Raw genomic sequence first — 21,555 nt, 5'->3', positions numbered from 1 at the left:
GCAATATGTAAAGTCAACATTCCGTATATGGCAGCGATTTAAGAGAGTGAGCCCGCAGTCCGATATGGGAATAAGGAGTCGCCGATATCGGTGGCGGCGGCGGCCCCGAAAAAGAAGTTATCTCGGCCACACGTCTGCTCCCTTGTCGCCCAATCCCTGTGTGTGTGTCTGTGTATTGGGCCCAACACATTTTCTTATTTATTTCTTTTTTTTTTCTGAATTTACCTTCTTACCTGTTCCACCTTAATGGTGATTTATGTTCCGGTGAAAAGAAACGGTTTTTATCTTGTTTTTCTTAGGCTTTTGTGTCTTTTGTGTTTTACAAGACTTTTAAAAATATTTATTCTTGAAATTACTTTTTCTCTTATTATTTAGTCATCAGTCAATGACTGAATTAACTATTTGGAATACAAAACCGCAATGAATACACAGTTGAGTAACACCATTAAATCAACGTACAGTCTCCGTTAGGGTTCATCTCATTTAATTCGTCTGGCGCCTTTTACATTTAAATCTCGCAAACAGCGTTGCCAACCTTATCGACATAAAAGATAGTCCACTTATAATATATATGACTTAATCTACCGATTTTCATATATTGTGTCTTTTAGCAATGATGGTTTAACATAATGATGTAACCCGAAACTCTCTAGCTCTAGATCTAGTCTCTAATTACTGTATATTTTTATCGATCTAAAACTAGAACTAACATTCGGGTACATTCGGGTCTGAAGACGCACGGCTAAATCCGAAACGTTCTAGTTCTAGTGTTGGTTCTAGTTTCACACTTGCACTGTCACTAGAACTAACATTAGACCAAGAACTAGATACATTCGGATTTAGCCGTACGTTTCTTAAGACGGCTAAACCCGAATGATTCTAGTTCTAGGTATAGTGTTAGTTCTAGTTTTAATTGTTATTCAGCGTTAGGTTGTTATACAGTGTGTTCCCGGATAGGTGAAACGACTCTTATAAAATGTATTTTTTTTTCGATATTAATTGTCATCTTTTGGGGTTCAGCTCTGTTTGTTTGGTTAAAGTCTAATTTTGAACATATTTTTAAATTTAAAAAAACAAGTGAGTGTTGACACTGAAGCGAAAACTTCTTGTGTGTCAAGTACCTTTTCTGTTTACAGTATGGTAAAATATTACTAAGAAATTGTATTCAGAATGAAAAGTTATGGCCATATACAAATTCGTCAATAGTACTTTATTACGGTTTTTTGTTTTGAGATTCAGATTATTCGGGAAAAATAAACAAACCGTTCTCAAAATGTTCACAAAAAATTAAGAGTGTGTTCGCCCACAAAAGAAAACAGTTAATCATAATTTTTTTTTCTTAGAGTGAATACTTCCTACTGTAAGAAATCTTTTGATTGAACCCCAACAAGTCCTACTTTTAATTCCACTATTTGGAAAATTTTCACTAACTAAAGCAATAACCATATTTATCGGTTTTTCCCCGGTTCCATAACACTGAACCACCTAAACTTTTTCCTCTAATGTTAACATTGTATTTAAAAAACAGTTTAAGTTCACTAAATTACAGTTTGGCAGATTAACAGTGACAGGAAAGCAATTTTGTTTTTCCATGGCAGTCTTTGTTAGAAATAAAATTGTTTGATATGGATTTTTTCAAAGTAGGCCGATCATTCCGAAAATTTGCATACGGCCATAGTTTTTCATTCTGAATAAAACTTCTTAGTAACACTTTCACGTACTGTAAACAGAAAAGGTACTTTACCTGCCACAAAAGAAGTTTTTCTTTTACTGTCAAGGCTCACTTGTTTTTTAAAAATTAATAATATGTTCAAAATTAGTCTTTAATGAAGCAGGGCTAAACCCCAAAAAATGACAATTAATATCGAAAAAAATTTCTCTTTTATAAGAGTCGTTTCACCTATCCGGGGACACACTGTATATGTTTAGTGAACTGACACTAGCCGTCTTATCCCATTAGTGCATAGTGTCCTTTTAAGTGACGTTTTGCAAATTTTTTTTCCAATAAAAATTCATTTTTTATATAATAGATCATAAAATTAAAGAAAAATACAAAAAATTTTGTTTAACTTCATGCACTAATGTGTTAAAAGAAGATTTTAGGTTTAGTGTTAGTTCTAGTGCTAGTGTTAGCTCTAATTTTAACTAAAAACTAAACTCTAACTAAAAACTCTTGCAAGCGCATTTCACCTACTTTTCGTCATCTTATAATTGGCAGAAGATTAGATAATGTTGATAAAGAAGTAAATACTGCTAATAGATGATCAGATACTGCTGATTGTGCACTAAATATTGTTAATGGAAGACCATATACTGCCTCCAGAAGAATATCTTGTACTAATATATGACTAGAAGTTTAGCTACTGATGGCAGAAGATTAAATACTGTTGACGTAACTAAATACTGCTAGTGGAGGACTAGATACTGTTGAAAGAGGATATATTGATAATGAAAAACTCTACTGCTAGTAGAAGACTAAATATTGCTAGTGAAAAACTAGATAGTGCTGAAACAGAACTAAAAATTGCTAATGGCAGATAAGATACTGTTTGCAAAACAGTGGATACCGCGGATATATTGGTAATAGAGCACTAGATACTGTTTGCAAAAGTAACTATTGCTAGCAGAAGAATAAATACTGTTAATAGAAGACTAAACACTGGTGAAAGAAAACTAGAAATTACTAATAAGAAACTACGTATGGCTTCCAGAAAAGTCTAGCTTTTGCTGAAAGTGGACTAAATACTGCTACTAGAAGACCATGTACGCAACAATCTAGCGCTGCATAACAATTAAAACTAGAACTAACACTATACCTATAATCATTCGGGTTTAGTCATCTTTAGAAACGTGTGGCTAAACTCAAATGATTCTAGTTCTAAGTATAGTTTTAGTTCTACATAGTAACAGCGTTACTGTAAAACTAGAACTAACACTAGACCTCGAACTAGAATTGTTCAGGTTTCTAGGTTTTCTAGAAACCTGAATGTTTCTTGTTCTAGGTCTACTGTTAGTTCTAGTTTTAATTGTTATTCAGCGTTAGGTTGTAGCTTTGGCCGCAAGCAACCTCGGCTTGGTTCATTGAATCTGCTTCTTCTAATTAAGCTGAGGTCATTTGTGCCCAAGGCGCTGCATATCTTGATTAGATTTGGGTTGAAACGATATTTATCGCTGGAAGAATTCAATGGGTGCAGAGTCAAGTATAAAATTTTAAGAAGAAAAGATAAAGAAATTAATTTTTTTAAAGTATTTTTATAAAAAAAAATATAACTAAAAACTTGCAAGCGCATTTCACCTACTTTTCGTCATCTTATAATTGGCAGAAGATTAGATAATGTTGATAAAGAACTAAATACTGCTAATAGATGACCAGATACTGCTGACTGTGCACTAAATATTGTTAATGGAAGACTATATACTGCCTCCAGAAGAATATCTCCCACTAATAGAAGACCAGAAGTTTAGCTACTGATAGCAGAAAATTAAATACTGTTTAATTCACGGAGTTAAATATTCATTTATTTTCTCTGTGCTGAAATATTGATTTTCTCTCTTTTTGTCGAGATAGGGGAAAGATCTTGATAAAGATTCTTGCACTGATTTAAGTTATAGTAGAATTTTAAGAAGAAAAAATAAAGCAAATAACTAAAAACTCTTACAAGCGCATTTCACTCACTTTTCGTCATCTTATTTATAATTGGCAGATTAGATGCTACTAAAAAAGTAAATACTGCTAATAGATGACCAGATACTGCTGACGGTGCACTAAATATTGGTAATGGAAAACTATATACTGCCTCCGGAAAAATATCTCCTACTAATTAATAGAAGACCAGAAGTCTAGCTACTGATGGCAGAAGATTAAATACTGTTGACATAACTAAATACTGCTTGAGGAGAAGTATGTAGATACTGCTACAAAAGGATATATTGATAATGAAAAACTCTACTGCTAGTAGAAGACTAAATATTGCTGGTGAAAAATTAAATACGGGTGAAACAGAACTAAAAATTGCTAATGGCAGATAAGATACTGTTTGCAAAACACTAGACACCGCTGGCAGAGGATATATTGGTAACAGAATACTAGATATTGCTTGCAGAAGTAACTATTGCTGGCAGAAGACTGCATAACAATTAAAACTAGAACCAACACTATACCTACAACTAGAATCATTCGGGTTTAAGCATCATTAGAGATGTGAGGCTAAACTCAAATGATTCTAGTTCTAGGTATAGTTTTAGTTCTACATAGTAACAGTGTTAGTGTAAAACTAGAAGTGTTAGTTCTAGTTTTAATCGTTATTCAGCGTAAGGTTGTTATATATTTTTAACTAACACTAGATTTAGAACTAGAAACATTCGGGTTTAGCCGTACGTCTCTTAAAACGGCTTAAACCAAAATGTTTCCAATTCTAGGCCTAATATTAATTCTGGTGCTAATATTGCTCAACGTTAAACTGTATATTTTTATCGATTTAAAACTAGAACTAACACTAGACCTAGAACTAGAAAGATTAAAAAGATTCACGCAATATGTACTGTGTGTTAATTAATTATCGTACCCGACGTCATCATTGCAAGTATGCAACCAATATCACAGTATTTTTATTGCAATACGCGATTTGCGTAGGATGCGTATTGCACAGTGATATTGGTTGCATACTTGCAATGATGACGTCGGGTACGATAATTAATTAACATACTGTACACATACTTAACACAACGCTGTTCGCAACTATCAAACCTATTCAATCTAAATCAACTCATAACGTTTCTATTAAAAAATTACATCACCCAATAAACAACACATTTCCTTCATCTCGACCCTCGAAATAACATGCAAATTGAGTTACTCAAACCCCACTTTAGATACGCTCAAAAATGATCCCTAAAAACAACCCTTTTAAAATTGGTTCCCCCTCAAAATTGATCTTGAAAATCATAACGTGTGATTTGTGGTGATGTATGAAGTTTTGAGCTGGAAATAAAAAAGTTTGACGCTTGGGGTTGGTAGGAAAATGCTCTCCGGCTCTTTCCCGGTCTCCATGGAAATAGTATTGATCGCGCGCTGTAACTTAGGCACCCTGTTCAGTCCTTCTCTGGTCCCCGTATACCCATTCAATGTTTTGTTGCTAATAAAACCTTGTCCGGGTTCCATCTGACGTGGTATAAACGTTTGTTACGTGTTTTTTTTGTCATCCAGGATCGATTTTTTTTTACTTAATTCTTTTTTCTGGGGGAAAGTGGGGAACTGTCGTCATGGTTGGATACCTGTCGAAACTTGATGAAGGTAGAATCCTCTTTAACATTTTTTATTCTGCATGTGTTATTTTTGCGTCTTACATTTTGGTTCTTCTCGGAATTATTTTTTTATTTTTTTTTTTACTACAGCTAAATTGGATGATTACGAAAGTAATTTGCATGGCTGAAATAATTATGGTTTTCTTTCAAGTTAAATCACGCGATTCTTTTCTGACACTTGATGTTCCTCCCACATCTCATACTTTAACCCGTATCAAACTTTTTTTGTGTCACTTTTATTTTAGTATTTTTGTATTGTCTGTGTTGGAGTAAATTTATTTACTTATTTTCGTCGGAAGAAGTTTTCCTGCATAATAACAACGTTACCGGAATAAATTTAAATATTTCGTAACTTCCTGAAATGTAGAGCTTTTCGAGGATATGAAGCAGAACACATTTTAATATAGTTTAAATCCGGAACTATTTGAATACATTTTTCGATTATAACTTGAACTTTTTGAGATCTTAAGTGTTTCTACACTACATATATTTTTGTAATGTGATACACACCCTATTAGTTTCAACAGATTGCCTTTTCCTTTTTAAGAGCCGCTTCTTGTATACAATTTCATTCACAAACCTAAATGATTTTTTTTTTCGTCAACTCAAAAAAAAAAGAATAACATCTGTATCAACAACCGTTTTGGGAAGATTTATCATCTCAAGACACTTGTATAAATAGAATCACTTTAATCCCCTTAACTTATTTCTTTTTTAACATTTTTTATATGTAGTTAATAACTCAATCTGTGTTATCCCAAATAAAAACATTCACGGAGTTAGATATTCATTTATTTTCTCTGTGCTTGAACCTCTCTTTTTGTCGGGATAGGGGAAAGATCTTGATGAAGATTCTTGCACTGATTTAAATTATAGTAAACTTTGACTTTCAAATAGTTTATCATTTGGTTTATCTGGTAATGCGTTCTTGTCATAGGTTTCTGCAGACAACTTGTTTGCATCCCTTCAAGATTCTTTTAGCGTTAAAGCTGTGATTTACTATCAAATTTCGCGGAATTGAGCTTATAATTGGGAAGAGGAGTTTTTCGAGGAAATCAAGCAAGACTACCCAGGGAATCGATGACTCATGTGTAGTGTGAATCAGTGAAACTGAAAACGATTTTAAAGAATTATAAACTTCTACAATTGGACCGCGTTATACATCACTTGACTAAGCGACATTTATCGTTTTTAGAGATTTTCATGTTGTCTAATGACTAATGACGTAACTTCTGTCAAGTTGGCACTACTAAGTTACTAAGTTATCTTGCGATTTGAACAAAAAAAATTATTGCATAAATTGTCGCTTAATTTGTTGTAATTTGTCGCGTCAATCGCGTGATACAGTAAGTAGATCTAAGGCTGTGCAACATGGTAAAATAAACAAAAAACTTGCTATACATCAGTTAGAAGAACAAATTGGTAGCAAGTCGAGACCAATTGAGGCATTTCAAAGGGTTGATTAAGGGTGATGGTCGCCTAAATTTTGACAGATACGAACTCTACCGGTTTCGGCCTAGACCATCATCAGGAGTCTCGTTGTATAAGGTTGAGGTTAGGAAAAACATTCAAATTTTGATATGTCATTAATGGACTAAACTTACAAAACGAGAATAGGAATGTAGCAGATGTGTCAAGTGGTAGAGTTAATAAATTTATAAAATATATTGGAGTATAAACATTGTTTATTTAAAAAAACACCTACAATATACCAATATGGATAAAAATCCATTTACCTATTCCTTATTATTTTCCTTTTTATTATAGATTCCTACCGTCAAGTTAGCACAACCTCAAAAATTATTCATAAAAAAGCACGCGACAAATTTGTAAACTTTACGACAAATTACAACAAATTAAGCGACAATTAATGACGTCCTTAGTTTTTTGCTATCTAGGTTCTATACCATAGATTCCCACTGTCAAGTTAACACTACCTTAAGAATGCATTATTTCAAATATTGTTTATAAAAAAGGATGCGCAAAAATTTGTAAACTTTACGACAAATTACAACAAATTAAGCGACAATTAATGCAATAGTTTTTTTTTATTCAAATCGCAAGATGTAGTGCCAACTTGACAGACGTAATGACGTACGGCTAAATCCGAATATTTGTAGTTCTAGGTCTAGTGTTAATTCTAGTATTACACTAGCATTAAAACTAACACAAGACCTAGAACTAGAATCATTCGGGTTTAGTCGTGAAAAAAACTTTCTTAATTTTATTATTATATTCGTAATCTTCATAAAATAACCTTTAAAATGAGTCCAAACTTGACGCATTTATCTCAAAAAACCAAAAAAATGCGAACTTCCAACTTTTAATTTTGACATATTTTTCAACTTCATAAAAAATCCTTTAAAATAAGCCCAAACTCGATATATTTATCTTTAATATTAATGGAGATACAATCACTTCCGGTTTGAAACGTCAACGTCAATTTTGACATATTTGTCATCTTCATTAAAAAACCTTTAAAATGAATCCAAACATGACGCATTTATCTCAAAAAACAAAAAAGTTAGAATAAAAAAAAATTACACCCGAAGTTAGCAACAATGAAGTTAGCAATTTAATTTTTAAATATTAATACCAACCTTAATTTTTGATTTTTTTTAATTATATTTTTGTTTTTGTGACAAATATTAAGAAATTTTATAAAAATTAAAAATATGTCAAAATGACGTTGTCATTTCAAACCGGAAGTTGCTTATATCTCGAGTAATATTGGAATTAAACGTATCATGTTTGGACTCATTTTAAAGGATTTTTCACGACGATTACAAATATGTCAAAATTGACGTTTGACATTCTTAACCGGAAGTTGACCATAACTTCATTAATATTGAAGATAAATATGTCGTGTTTGTACTTATTTTAAAGGATTTTTAATTCAGTTTACAAATATGTCGAAATTCAGGTTGACAGTTTAAACCTGAAGTTAGTTGTCATATAATAGACAAATTGACAACTTCATGGTGTATTCTTTATTAAAACAACCTTTAAAATGAATCCAAACATGATGCATTTATCTCAGAAAACAAAAAAGTTAGAATAAAAGAAAATTACACCCGAAGTTAGCAACAATGAAGATAGCAATTTAATTTTTAAATATTAATACCAACCTTAATTTTTTATTTAATAATTATTTATTAATATTGCAATTAAACGTATCATGTTTGGACTCATTTTAAAGGATTTTTCACGACGATTACAAATATGTCAAAAGTGACGTTGACATTCTTAACCGGAAGTTGACCATAACCTCATTAATATTGAAGATAAATATGTCGTGTTTGTACTCATTTTAAAGGATTTTTAATGAAGATTACAAATACGGCAAAATTGAGGTTGACATTTTAAACCTGAAGTTAGTTACCATATAAGAGACAAATGGACAACTTCATGGTGTTCTTTCATTATGTATTGTTTATTAGAAAAATCTTTAAAATGAGTCCAAAGATGACGCATTTATCTCAAAAAACAAAAAAGTTAGAATAAAAAAAAATTACACCCGAAGTTAGCAACAATGAAGTTAGCAATTTAATTTTTAAATATTAATACCAACCTTAATTTTTTTTTTTTATTATTTTTGTTTTTGTGACAAATATTAAGACATTTTATAAAAATTAAGAATATGTTAAAATGACATTGACATTTCAAACCGGAAGTTGATTATATCTCGAGCAATATTGGAATTAAACGTATCATGTTTGGACTTATTTTAAAGGGTTTTTCACGACGATTACAAATATGTCAAAATTGACGTTTGACATTCTTAACCGGAAGTTGACCATAACCTCATTAATATTGAAGATAAATATGTCGTGTTTGTACTTATTTTAAAGGATTTTTAATGAAGATTACAAATATGTCAAAATTGAGGTTGACATTTTAAATCTGAAGCTAGTTATCATATAATAACTAATTCTCAACATTGTTCATGTGTCGCTTAGTCAAGTGACGAATAACACGGTCCAATTATAAGCACCTTATTCTTAAGATAATAATAGTTTATGGCAGAAAATCCATGTTTTTTTCCTGATTAAGCCGAGGGTCTACTAACATTACACCAACGTAAAACTGTCCAACACATTACAGTGTCTCGCCCACCTTTGGGATTATATGGTATTAATTGTAGAGCTTTGGCCGCAAGCAACCTTTGCTTGGTCATTTGTACCCAAGGCGCTGCAATATCTTGATTAGATTTGGGTTGAAACGATATTTATCGCTGGAGGAATTTAATTGGTGCTGAGTCAAGTATAAAATTTTAAGAAGAAAAGATAAAAAATTAATTTTTTAAAGAATTTTTATAAAAAAAATATAACTAAAAACTTTTACAAGCGCATTTCACCCACTTTTCGTCGTCTTATAATTGGCAGAAGATTAGATAATGCTGATAAGGAAGTAAATACTACCTCCAGAAGAATATCTCCTACTAATAGAAGACCAGAAGTCTAGCTACTGATGGCAGAAGATTAAATATTGTTGACATAATTAAATACTGCTAATGAAAAACTAGATACTACTTAAAGAGAACTAAAAATTGCTAATGGCAGATAAGATACTGTTTGCAAAACACTAGATCCCGCTGGCAGAGGATATATTGGTAATAGAATACTAGATACTGCTTGCAGAAGTAACTATTACGGACAGAAGACTCAATACTTCTAATAGAAGACTACATTGGTGAAAGAAAACTAGAAATTACTAATAAAAAACTATATACGGCTTTCAGAAGTATAGTTTTTGCTGAAAGTGGGTTAAATACTGCTAATAGAAGACCAGATACTGCTGAAAGAAAACTAAAAATTGCTAATGGCAGATAACATGCTGCTTGCAAACCACGGTATCTATACTGTTGGCATAGAATATACCGGTAGTGAAAACTAGATGTTGCTTGCAAAAAAATACCAGATATCGCTTGTGATGGATATATTATTGGCTGAAGACTAAATATTGTTATTAGAGGAGCAGAAAAATCTTGATAGTCAGAAACTTTAGGTAGTTCGTATAATCTTTACAAAGTATCTGTAGTTCTTCTTTGATAACTATTATTAATACCAACCTCTTCTAGTTTACTAATAATTACTTATATGCTTTAAATCTGTGTTTCTTATCATTCGATCAAGCGATACAGACAAAAGTTATTATTTGCTTCACGATGCTCAATGAACCAAAGAGAAATTATTAAATGAGGTAGTACCCCATATTTAATTATAAAAATCATACATAAAATGGAAAAACCCGCTATTGTTAGTAGACCATGAGATAAGATAATAAGAATGGCGTTATCCTTATTTATTTTGCGAAATCATGTCGCATAAAACGCAAAAAAATCTTTATTTTTATCGTGTATTAAAATCTCAATACAATCTTTCAAACTTAAAAACATTTAGTCATGTTGAGTTGTTTTAACTAATTCTCCTCAGCTTTTAATTTATGATAAAGATACGGAATTTTCTTGTATTTTTACTAACATAAGTTCGGAAAATAGTTGTCATTATTCTTATTATTTCATTTCAAGGTCTACCAATGAAAAAAATTTGCGAATTTTATCACTTTAAGTATGTTTTTAATAAATTCTCTAATATCGCAATTCAACCGAGAGGTATAGAGTTGAGTCAGGTTTTGAACACCCTGTATGAGATAGTGCGATATGTGTCAATTACCGTGTCAAGTTTGTTTTTATAGCTTAATTGATTATTTAGAAATGCAGATTTAAGTAGATAAATAGTATTAAAAAATATCTATTAAAATCTATATATTTTAAAATAGTTAAAAAAAAATTGAATTGTTGTCTATTTTCGTCAAACCGTATGTCAAATGATCGTTGATGACTTATGTGTCAGAAAGAGATATCAGTATATAAGAGTCTGATAACTTGTAAGAAGAAGGTATATGACACGAAGAAGCTAAAATGGGATGAATGGCTTTTTGGCAGAAAGGCAATACGATGACACTGCGATGCTGCGACAAGAAAGATGTGTACTTAATGAGAACATGTCAGAAAAGTGTCGAGAAAGCAATTACAATTAACCGAGTACTGCAAACACAGCAAAAAGGGCTATAAAAAGATATTTAGACATCTTCTTGAGCAATGGTTTGGAAATGCCTATATTTTGCACAGAGAAAAAAGTGACAAGTCTGATTCATTCTGATTTTATTTGACAAGTATAAACAAGATTTTTGAGAACAACCCAATACCATTAGCCTGTGAATGGATGTGGACGTGGTGCTATCAATGTTGTTAACCCGGAATGCCTAATAAAGTATAACTCTAAAAGGTTGTTTTAAGAACAAACGCAGCATATTTATTAAACCAATAAAAAGTGGTTTTTATTAAAGCAACTGAATGGACCGCGTTATACGCGACATTTTATCGTTTTTAGAGATTTTCATGCTGTCTGGTAGGTAAAGATGTAACTTATCTTAGAAAAAATGCAGAATATCGAAAGATTTAAAATACCATTTGTTTTAAAGGATAAAGCTAAGCGACAATCACGTTATACGATTTCAAGTCCGATTTGCATCATACGTCTAAGAACCAACTTATATACAACACTTAGATACACCAAGAAATTCTACAATAGAAAGAATAGATGAAACTACAATTTCGGACCAGTGTTGTTTTCTAGATGTCAGTATAAAATTAAAAGTTTATATCTTTTATTTTATATAGAATTTAAGTCTAACTAGTTTCGGCCCTTAACCATCTTCACAGACTCTGCAAATAGATTAGCATCTCTCATCTTATGTATTTTACAAACGACAGCGGTAGATAGCGCTAGTTAGCATAAGATATCACTATGTTGCATATTTTCATTGCACTAAAACTAACACTAGCCCTAGAACTAGAAAGCTTCTTAGAATGTTGCTAGTTCTAGGTCTAGTGTTAGTTCTAGTTTTACACTAACACTATTACTACAACTAACACAAGACTTAGAACTAGAATCATTGGTGTTTAGTCGTCTTAAGAGAGGTGGGACTAAATCCGAATATTTCTAGCTCTCGGTCTAGTGTTAGTTCTAGTGGCAGTGGTAGATAGCGCTAGATAGCATAAGATATTACTATGTTGTATATTTTTATTGAACTAAAACTAGAACAAGAACTAGAAACATTCGGGTTTAGACGTGACAAAACCTTTCAGTTGTCAATGTCAACTTTAATTTTATTATTATCTTCGTAATCTTCATAAAATAACCTTTAAAGTGAGTCCAAACTAATAATATTAATGGAGATACAATCACTTCCGGTTTGAAACGTCAACGTCAATTTTGACATATTTGTCATCGTCATTAAAAAACCTTTAAAATGAGTCCAAAGATGACGCACTTATCTCAAAAAACAAAAAAGTTAGAATAAAAATCATTAAACCCGAAGTTAGCAACAATGAAGATAGCAATTTAATTTTTAAATATTAATACCAACCTTAATTTTTTATTTTTTTTTATTATATTTTTGTTTTTGTGACAAATATTAAGACATTTTATAAAAATCCAGAATATGTCAAAATGACATTGACATTTCAAACCGGAAGTTGCTTATATCTCGAGTAATATTGGAATTAAACGTATCATGTTTGGACTTATTTTAAAGGATTTTTCACGACGATTACAAATATGTCAAAATTGACGTTTGACATTCTTAACCGGAAGTTGACCATAACTTCATTAATATTGAAGATAAATATATCGTGTTTGTACTCATTTTAAAGGATTTTTAATGAAGATTACAAATATGTCAAAATTGAGGTTGACATTTTAAACTTGAAGTTAGTTACCATATAAGAGACAAATGGACAACTTCATGGTGTTCTTTCATTGTGTATTGTTTATTAAAAAATCTTTAAAATGAGTCCAAAGATGACGCATTTAACTCAAAAAACAAAAAAATTAGAATAAAAGTCATTAAACCCGAAGTTAGCAACAATGAAGATAGCAATTTAATTTTTAAATATTAATACCAACCTTAATTTTTTATTTTTTTTATTATATTTTTGTGACAAATATTAAGACTTTTATAAAAATTAAGAATATGTCAAAATGACATTGACATTTCAAACCGGAAGTTGTTTATATCTCGAGTAATATTAGAATTAAACGGATCATGTCTGGACTTATTTTAAAGGATTTTTCACGACGATTACAAATATGTCAAAATTGACGTTTATCATTCTTAACCGGAAGTTGACCATAACTTCATTAATATTGAAGATAAATATATCGTGTTTGTACTCATTTTAAAGGATTTTTAATGAAGATTACAAATATGTCAAAATTGAGGTTGACGTTTTAAACTTGAAGTTAGTTACCATATAAGAGACAAATGGACAACTTCATGGTGTTCTTTCATTGTGTATTGTTTATTAAAAAATCTTTAAAATGAGTCCAAAGATGACGCATTTAACTCAAAAAACAAAAAAATTAGAATAAAAGTCATTAAACCCGAAGTTAGCAACAATAAAGATAGCAATTTAATTTTTAAATATTAATACCAACCTTAATTTTTTATTTTTTTTTATTATATTTTTGTTTTTGTGACAAATATTAAGACTTTTATAAAAATTAAGAATATGTCAAAATGACATTGACATTTCAAACCGGAAGTTGTTTATATCTCGAGTAATATTGGAATTAAACGTATCATGTCTGGACTTATTTTAAAGGATTTTTCACGACGATTACAAGTATGTCAAAATTGACGTTTGTCATTCTTAACCGGAAGTTGACCATAACTTCATTAATATTGAAGATAAATATGTCGTGTTTGTACTCATTTTAAAGGATTTTTAATGAAGATTACAAATATATCAAAATTGAGGTTGACATTTTAAACTTGAAGTTAGTTACCATATAAGAGACAAATGGACAACTGCATGGTGCTCTTTCATTGTGTATTGTTTATTAAAAAATCTTTAAAATGAGTCCAAAGATGACGCATTTAACTCAAAAAACAAAAAAAATAGAATAAAAGTCATTAAACCCGAAGTTAGCAATTTAATTTTTAAATAGTAATACCAACCTTAATTTTTTATTTTTTTTATTATATTTTTGTTTTTGTGACAAATATTAAGACTTTTATAAAAATTAAGAATATGTCAAAATGACATTGACATTTCAAACCGGAAGTTGTTTATATCTCGAGTAATATTGGAATTAAACGGATCATGTCTGGACTTATTTTAAAGGATTTTTCACGACGATTACAAATATGTCAAAATTGACGTTTGTCATTCTTAACCGGAAGTTGACCATAACTTCATTAATATTGAAGATAAATATGTCGTGTTTGTACTCATTTTAAAGGATTTTTAATGAAGATTACAAATATGTCAAAATTGAGGTTGACATTTTAAACCTGAAGTTAGTTACCATATAAGAGGCAATCCTGGAATATTTGCTAGATTCTTATTTGTACATATTTAAGTGAGTAATTCCTAGAATTATAGGCTTACTACATAAAACAAACATCCACGCAAACAAATATCGTTTTGTGTACAAAATTATTATAATCTGGCCGCCAAGGAGATTAAACAAAACAGAAAGCACTTACCTTATTAATCTGGTATATTGGAACTATGTGGATCTTTTTTTCATAAAACTCCTTATTCCATTAACTCCATGCAGTGCTTTAGTATTTATAGCTCCATGTTACATTGTATCCTGAAAATGAAACATTTTATTAATATTGATTATAAAAGATATAATACATCAAAATATTCAACTAAATAACATTTTAATCTATAACAACTCTCTTTCTATTTCAGGTATTAACACCAAAACGTTTCAACGACGTCTATCTTTACGACATGCCCCAATCGAGATGTTCCCCATCAATGATGACTTCAAACATCAGTCCTAGAGATCAAAGTAACGACTACGACATTCTTCCAAATAGACCACCGGTTCCGGTTCTTGATAGAACATCCTGTCCACGTTGTTCTCCAGCACCATCTTGCACATCCCCCGTAATGGATAGTTACGACGTCCCCCGCCCGCTTTTTCACCATCAAAATCAATTAACACCATCAAGCTCTGCAAGTTCATTAACAGCGGATTCTTTTAGTTCATCAAATCGAAGCAGCGTTGCAAACATGCCGGATTACGATATTCCCCGTCCGTTAAATAATAGGGGTCCGATGTTGTTGTTGCAACCCTCTTCTTGTCAAGTCTATGACGTCCCGCAAAGTCAACAACAAGTTAAAGAGTTACCTTTAGAGTTAACTTCGGCTTTGGAGACTTTGGATAAATTACAAGGCGAAACGAAAAGTGCTGTTTCAAGATTGTTGAGTTACGTAGTTCCCGAATGGAGGCAAATGGGAAAGTTGGAACAAAATTTGATGGAAATAAGATTAGCCGTTGAGAGATTGAGGACTTCTTTGCATGATTTAGCGGAGTTTTGCGAAGGGGCTTTAGGAAACGCTACAAAAGCCACCGATAAAAATTTACCGGCGAAATTATCCCCTTTAGTTGTCGCTTTAAGAAGTTCTGATAAACTGGTGAATGAAGCAGCCGATAAATTAAACCAAATCGATTGGTCTTTACACGTTTTAGCAAGAAACAACGAAAACGAAAAATCTTACAAACCCGACGAACTCGAACAACTCATCGCGTGCTCAAAAGCTTTAACAGACGACGTACGACAAGTCGCTTCTTTTATTCAAGGAAATAGCACGTTATTATTTAAAAAAGATACAATTATCGAATGGACCGAAGATTACGATTACGTTAGTTTAGAATCAAAAGAGGCGAATACAAAGAAACACGCCGAAATTCGCGAGGCTCTCCCTCCAAAACTTCAAAAAGGTTACGACACATTAATCAAAAACGTTAATGATTTATCATTAAACAACGATCGACCTAATTTGGATCACGATGAAAAACAAATTTTACAATTTTTCGCCACTCAAGCGATCACGCATCATAATTATTTAACGCAAGCGATCGATGCTTTTCTTCAAACCGTCGAGCATAATCAGCCGCCTAAAGTGTTTTTGGCACACGGGAAATTCGTCGTATTAAGTGCTCATAAATTAGTTCATATCGGAGATACGGTACATCGAAATATTTCGCAAAATGATTTGAAAAATCAAGCGTTGAATTGTGCGAACACTTTGTACGAAGCTTTATCGACGAGCGTTCGTAAAACGAAAGAGGCAGCTCAACAATTTCCTAGCGTAACGGCTGTTCAAGAAATGGTTGATTCGATCGTTGATATTTCCCATTTGGCTAGGGATTTGAAATTGTGTTTAGTTCAAGCAGCAAGTTCTTAAAAAAAAAGACTGATTTATTAAAATAACATCGAAAATTTTTTCTACATACAATTTATTTGTATATAATTTAATTTACTGCCGATCTAAGCCCTTCTTTTTCGACTGTGATACAAATTTCCTTAGCTCTTAAAATATAAGCTTGTTTTAGTTTTAATTTTTTTAATTAAATACACATTTTTATTATTTACTTTTTATAAATATATATTTTTTTTTTTGTATTTGTGATGTTTACTTAGACGCTCAAAACGTTTTATCACTTAATTTAAATGGGCTTTTATTAATAGTCATTCAGGCCACTATTTAAATTATAATAAAACAATAAAGACTTTATTATTAATATAACAGTCAATTGATGTTAGTATTTCAACTTATTATGATATAATAACTAAAATGATAACCTATATTTATATACACGAACATATTTAAACAAAGATAAAACAACTAATATGTTCCTTGCTTAAAATGTTTTTAAAATGAATACATTTCAAATTTATTAAGTGTAAAGTAGATTATATTTTAACGGTTTATTTGAATATAATTTGTATATATTGTACTATTTTGCATTTTAGTTTTAAAATGTACTGTTTTTAAAAGAATATTTTTATTTTTACGTGTATTAATTAGTATATTGGAATAAAATATAACATTTTATGCAGTATCTGTGTAATATTTATATATATATTTACATTATCTGTAATAATAAAAGATGTGCATTTAATTTATTGTTTTTAAATTGTTATTTAACCCAATTTTCAAGGTTCCCACGAGTTCTCTTTAATAAAATGTACAACAATCTAATTCTCAATACTAATACCTAACCCTAGAACTAGAAACATTCGGATTTAGCCAAACGTCCCTTTAGACGGCTAAAACCGAATATTTCTAGTTCTATGCCTAGTGTTAGTTCTAGTTTTAATTCGATAAAAATATACAACAATTTAACGTATTAAGAATGTTAGTTAATGGACAAGGTGATTAGTTTTCAGGTTATACCCTTGTTATACGGTGAAATTCCTCTAACTCGAATCGTTAAGGAAGCGGAAGGATCGTTATGTTATATCGTAATACTCGCTACTTCGCAATAACCACTTTTTATTAACTTCAACTCTGGATAAAAATGACATGTAAAGTTAACACTTATTTTGCATATCAATTTCTAAAAACATTTGATTAATATTGAAAAAACAATTGTAAACATATTAAAAGTTGTACCCTTATGAAATTTCACTATAATTTTATACTGTATGTGTTGTTTATGTAAGGGCCGGTTTATCAATATCTAGTTAAGACGAATTATCTGTCAATTAAAATTGTAGCTGATAGATAACGTCGACGAATCGTTTATCCACCCCTAGTTTAGGGTAATCTTATAGATAAATGTGACATTTGGATACTCACCAGATTGAAGTACTGGTTAAGGGTTTACCTATTAGATATTGTCAATAAAATCAAAATATAACATCAAAAATAAATTAAGCTTATAATTGTGGTGATGGATAAGCAAAAGAAAGAAAAGACCATCAAATTTTAGTACAGCAGAAAAGAACTTGCTGATGGATTTGGCAAACGAATATAAAAACGTTATAGAAAATAAATAATAATCTAGTAATTAAAAAAAATAATAATATAATCAATACAGTATAAACTCGTCTCAATTTTAACCAAGATCGACAAAACTGTGTCCTTTTTTAACCGAAATCTAACAAAAAAACGTGGTCGTCCAACTCCTCAAAGTGGTTTTGACTTTTGCCTTTCTTTTATAATATATGGTCGTCGTTTATAATTTAATAGTTGGACAATATCCTCATCTTTATCGCTGTCTAATAAATATTCATGTAGGAATTCCATTATAAAAGAGGTTTTCGAAAACAAAGCACAATACCGAAAGCACACAGGAATGGTAACCTCCAAAACACGATCAGCTGTTTATATCAACTTCATAAACTAAAGTCAATTATTCAAATTTCACCAATTACGTTTCATTTCCGTTTCTAATGTTAACACTCAGGGGTACCATCTATGTTCTATCTCGTAGGTTGCTGCCTGTCGGGTAGAAAGTTGCTGGATAAACAGTTCACTGAGGTTATCTGTTAGGCAAATTTATCCATGAGTTGCGTATCTAACAGATTTAACTCGACATTGATAAACCGGCCCTAAGACTGTAATAGCTACTTGAATGCTGGATTTATTAATCTTTTTCGCAACACTGTTCATAAACAAATTTTATTTGCAATGTTAAATTTTATTTGTTTTTTTATGTAGTTTCAAGCCTATACTTTCCGTTCCCGAAAAAATAAATTGCGCATATTTGCGCATTTTCAATAAAATGGCTAACATACAGGGTGGTGTCTACGGATATTCGACAGTGAATACTGAAGGTTAGTTTTGAAACTATCAATCGTTTACAATTTTTCACAATAACTATTTTTTATGAATTAACTCTATTATTAGATCTAGAACTAGAAGCTTTCGGGCTTAACCGTGCGCCTTTAAAAAAGGAGTCACGATTCAGATATCATGTTGTAACCTTTTTCCCAAACAAGTCCGAAGTATTTTTTTAGTTAAAAAATACCTATCCAGCACACAGTGATAAAAAAAATCAATGACGCGTTAAAATGCCAAACCAGATGCCTATTTCACAAAAATTATTGTCAAGAAATGAACACTGCTTCAATTAAATATTTTACAAACGACACAATTCTATTATATAATTGGTATTACAGTGAAGACCGGTTATAACGAGCGAGGGATCGAAAAAATTGCTCGCTATAGACGGTACCTCGTTATAACCAAGGTTGTCGTAATATGTAACATAAATTTTAATACTTGTGCAAAAAGTAGTAACCAGCAATTTTAAAAACGAATTAAAAAAATCTTTTTGTTTTTGCACTTTTACAATGAAATTTTTGTTTATTCTCTATCAGAAATTAATCACTATGAGAAATTTTGTTTGCTTTAAAAGTATACGATTGTCATTTTGTCATGTTTTTGTCATTTTTCATAACTTTATTGTTTAAGACAGATACAACTACCTAATTAACTAAACATCTATACTATTATACATCTAAAATTAATTTTTATTGAAATATTCTCGGATGTTTTTCTGTTTTATGCTTTTATGTAATAATTCCTGGCGAATATTTTTGTTTATTGTATCGCATGCGAACATACATTCAGTATTGTCCGCATAGTTGGTTACAATGTAACGTGTCACCCTAGAAAATGCTTTTAAAAATTCATTTTTTGATATGTTTCGTTCTACCTCTTCATCTGATCACCGTCAGATTCATTATCTTTATTCAACACGTTACACATTATTTCAGTGTCAGATAGAATGGAACCAGTAGTAACATCGTCATCGATAGTGGCAAATAAATTTAAATCGATACCGTCTATTTCCTAACCGTTTTTCTCTGCCCAACTAGAAAGATTTAGCTAAGGGAGTTTCATCTTCCTCGCTAAAACTCTCTGCAAGATTGCCGAATGCATGACGAAAGCAATTCATTATTGTTTCTTTTTTAACATTTATCCATGCGCTGTTTAGCATTATTACGCGTTATAACCGAGATTTTTTACATTGTAAGGATAGGATTTTTCACGGGACTTGGAAGCTTGCTCGTTATAGAGCAGGTGTTCGTTATAGAGCATACTCGTTATAACCGGTCTTTACTATATATGCCTTTGGCAGTGCATAAATTTCTTGTGCATGGCCACTTAATAATAAAATCATTAAATATCTAGATTGACCTGCTTTCAAAAGATGTGCAAGAAACTCGGAATAAAGACCTTAGAAGGTATAGAGAGAACTTTACCAGAAAAATGTTAAGAATACACAATAATAGAGACATTTTAAACAGACTATTAATATCTTCAGTTCCAATTATAACATCACTTCATAGCAAGAAATTAAGGAATAATACAGATTTTTCTGAAGAACTTATAAGCCTTCTCTGCTTTGACAATGATGAAGAAAGAAATAATTTATCGTCAATTGCAACTAATATTGAAATTGTAAAACACAATTAGAACAAAGAAAAATAAATATAGGTATAAAAAAATTTTAAAACAGTATGTTAAAATACTAAATTTGCTTATGGGTTAAAACATAATTTATGGTTATCATTACATTATTAAACATTTGTCACAAATTAACACAGAAACAGAGAATAGCGTAGTTTACTCTATTATTGCAAATAAAATAGTAACAGTATTTTTTAATTGCTATTTTTTCGAAGACAGATACATGAAAAATACTCAGTAGTTACGTAGAATCCATAAATGTAACACAAAAATGGGGGTTCCTATTTTAAAATGTCAACAATATGGTATCTCAATTTTGGGACACCCGTACATTTCAATTTTATCTCAAAAAATGCGCGTTAAAAATATAACATAGATATTCGAGAATTTTTTTCTGGAAGAATGTCCCTCAAACTTTTATCGAATTGATTTCATACTTTATATACACAGTGTATACAGGATGTCTCACGTAACTGGTTCGTAAGAACTGTTTTAGGGTCCACTATTTATACAGTTTTGAAATGTTGGTAGCATGGGTTGTTCATTCGGAATTTTCGATCTAAAATATTTTCAAGACAGCTGCCACTTCCGGTCTACTAGAAGTAGACCATGAATGAATGAACAACATGAATGAACAACCTATGCTACCAAAATTTCCAACCTCTTTGAATAGTGGAACCTTAAAAAATGTTTGCCGAACCAGTTACGTGAGACACCTGTATATATATATAGTATATATGTACATATTATTTATTGTTAGGGTACATGAAATAAATGTACCATGTTTTCGGAGTTACATTAGCTTAAACATCCAACCCAACCCACAACAAAACCTTTGTTTCGCTTTTAGTTTCAAATATTCGTTTCAAATTCCTAAATTTTGTTTTAAGCAATGTTTATAGATGAAATAAATCCTAGCTAACCATTAAGGAGATATTATAATGGTACTAAAC

The 21,555-nt window shown here is 31.0% G+C and overlaps 1 protein-coding gene across 2 annotated transcripts in view; it reads left to right on the top strand.

Moving 5' to 3' along the window:
- The window catches only part of LOC111420204 (Serine_rich_CAS and FAT-like_CAS_C domain-containing protein p130CAS), a 54,783-nt gene extending 37,483 nt beyond the window's left edge, over positions 1 to 17,300 (top strand). The window contains exons 1-2 of one of the 2 annotated variants that reach the window (XM_023053142.2): positions 5,105 to 5,293; positions 15,077 to 17,300. In XM_023053142.2, coding sequence (XP_022908910.1) covers positions 5,288 to 5,293; positions 15,077 to 16,582 — 1,512 coding nt within the window. In that variant the 5' untranslated portion in view covers positions 5,105 to 5,287 and the 3' untranslated portion in view covers positions 16,583 to 17,300. Of the gene's footprint in view, positions 1 to 5,104; positions 5,294 to 15,076 lie in introns of those variants that run through there. The other variant, XM_023053140.2, reaches the window with a different exon arrangement.
- The last annotated feature ends 4,255 nt before the right edge of the window (positions 17,301 to 21,555 follow it).

Source organism: Onthophagus taurus, chromosome 1 (assembly GCF_036711975.1).
Source record: "Onthophagus taurus isolate NC chromosome 1, IU_Otau_3.0, whole genome shotgun sequence".
NCBI lineage: Eukaryota > Metazoa > Arthropoda > Insecta > Coleoptera > Scarabaeidae > Onthophagus > Onthophagus taurus.
The sequence above is the reverse complement of the archived record's forward strand: the minus strand, read 5'-3'. Positions and strand labels throughout refer to the sequence as shown.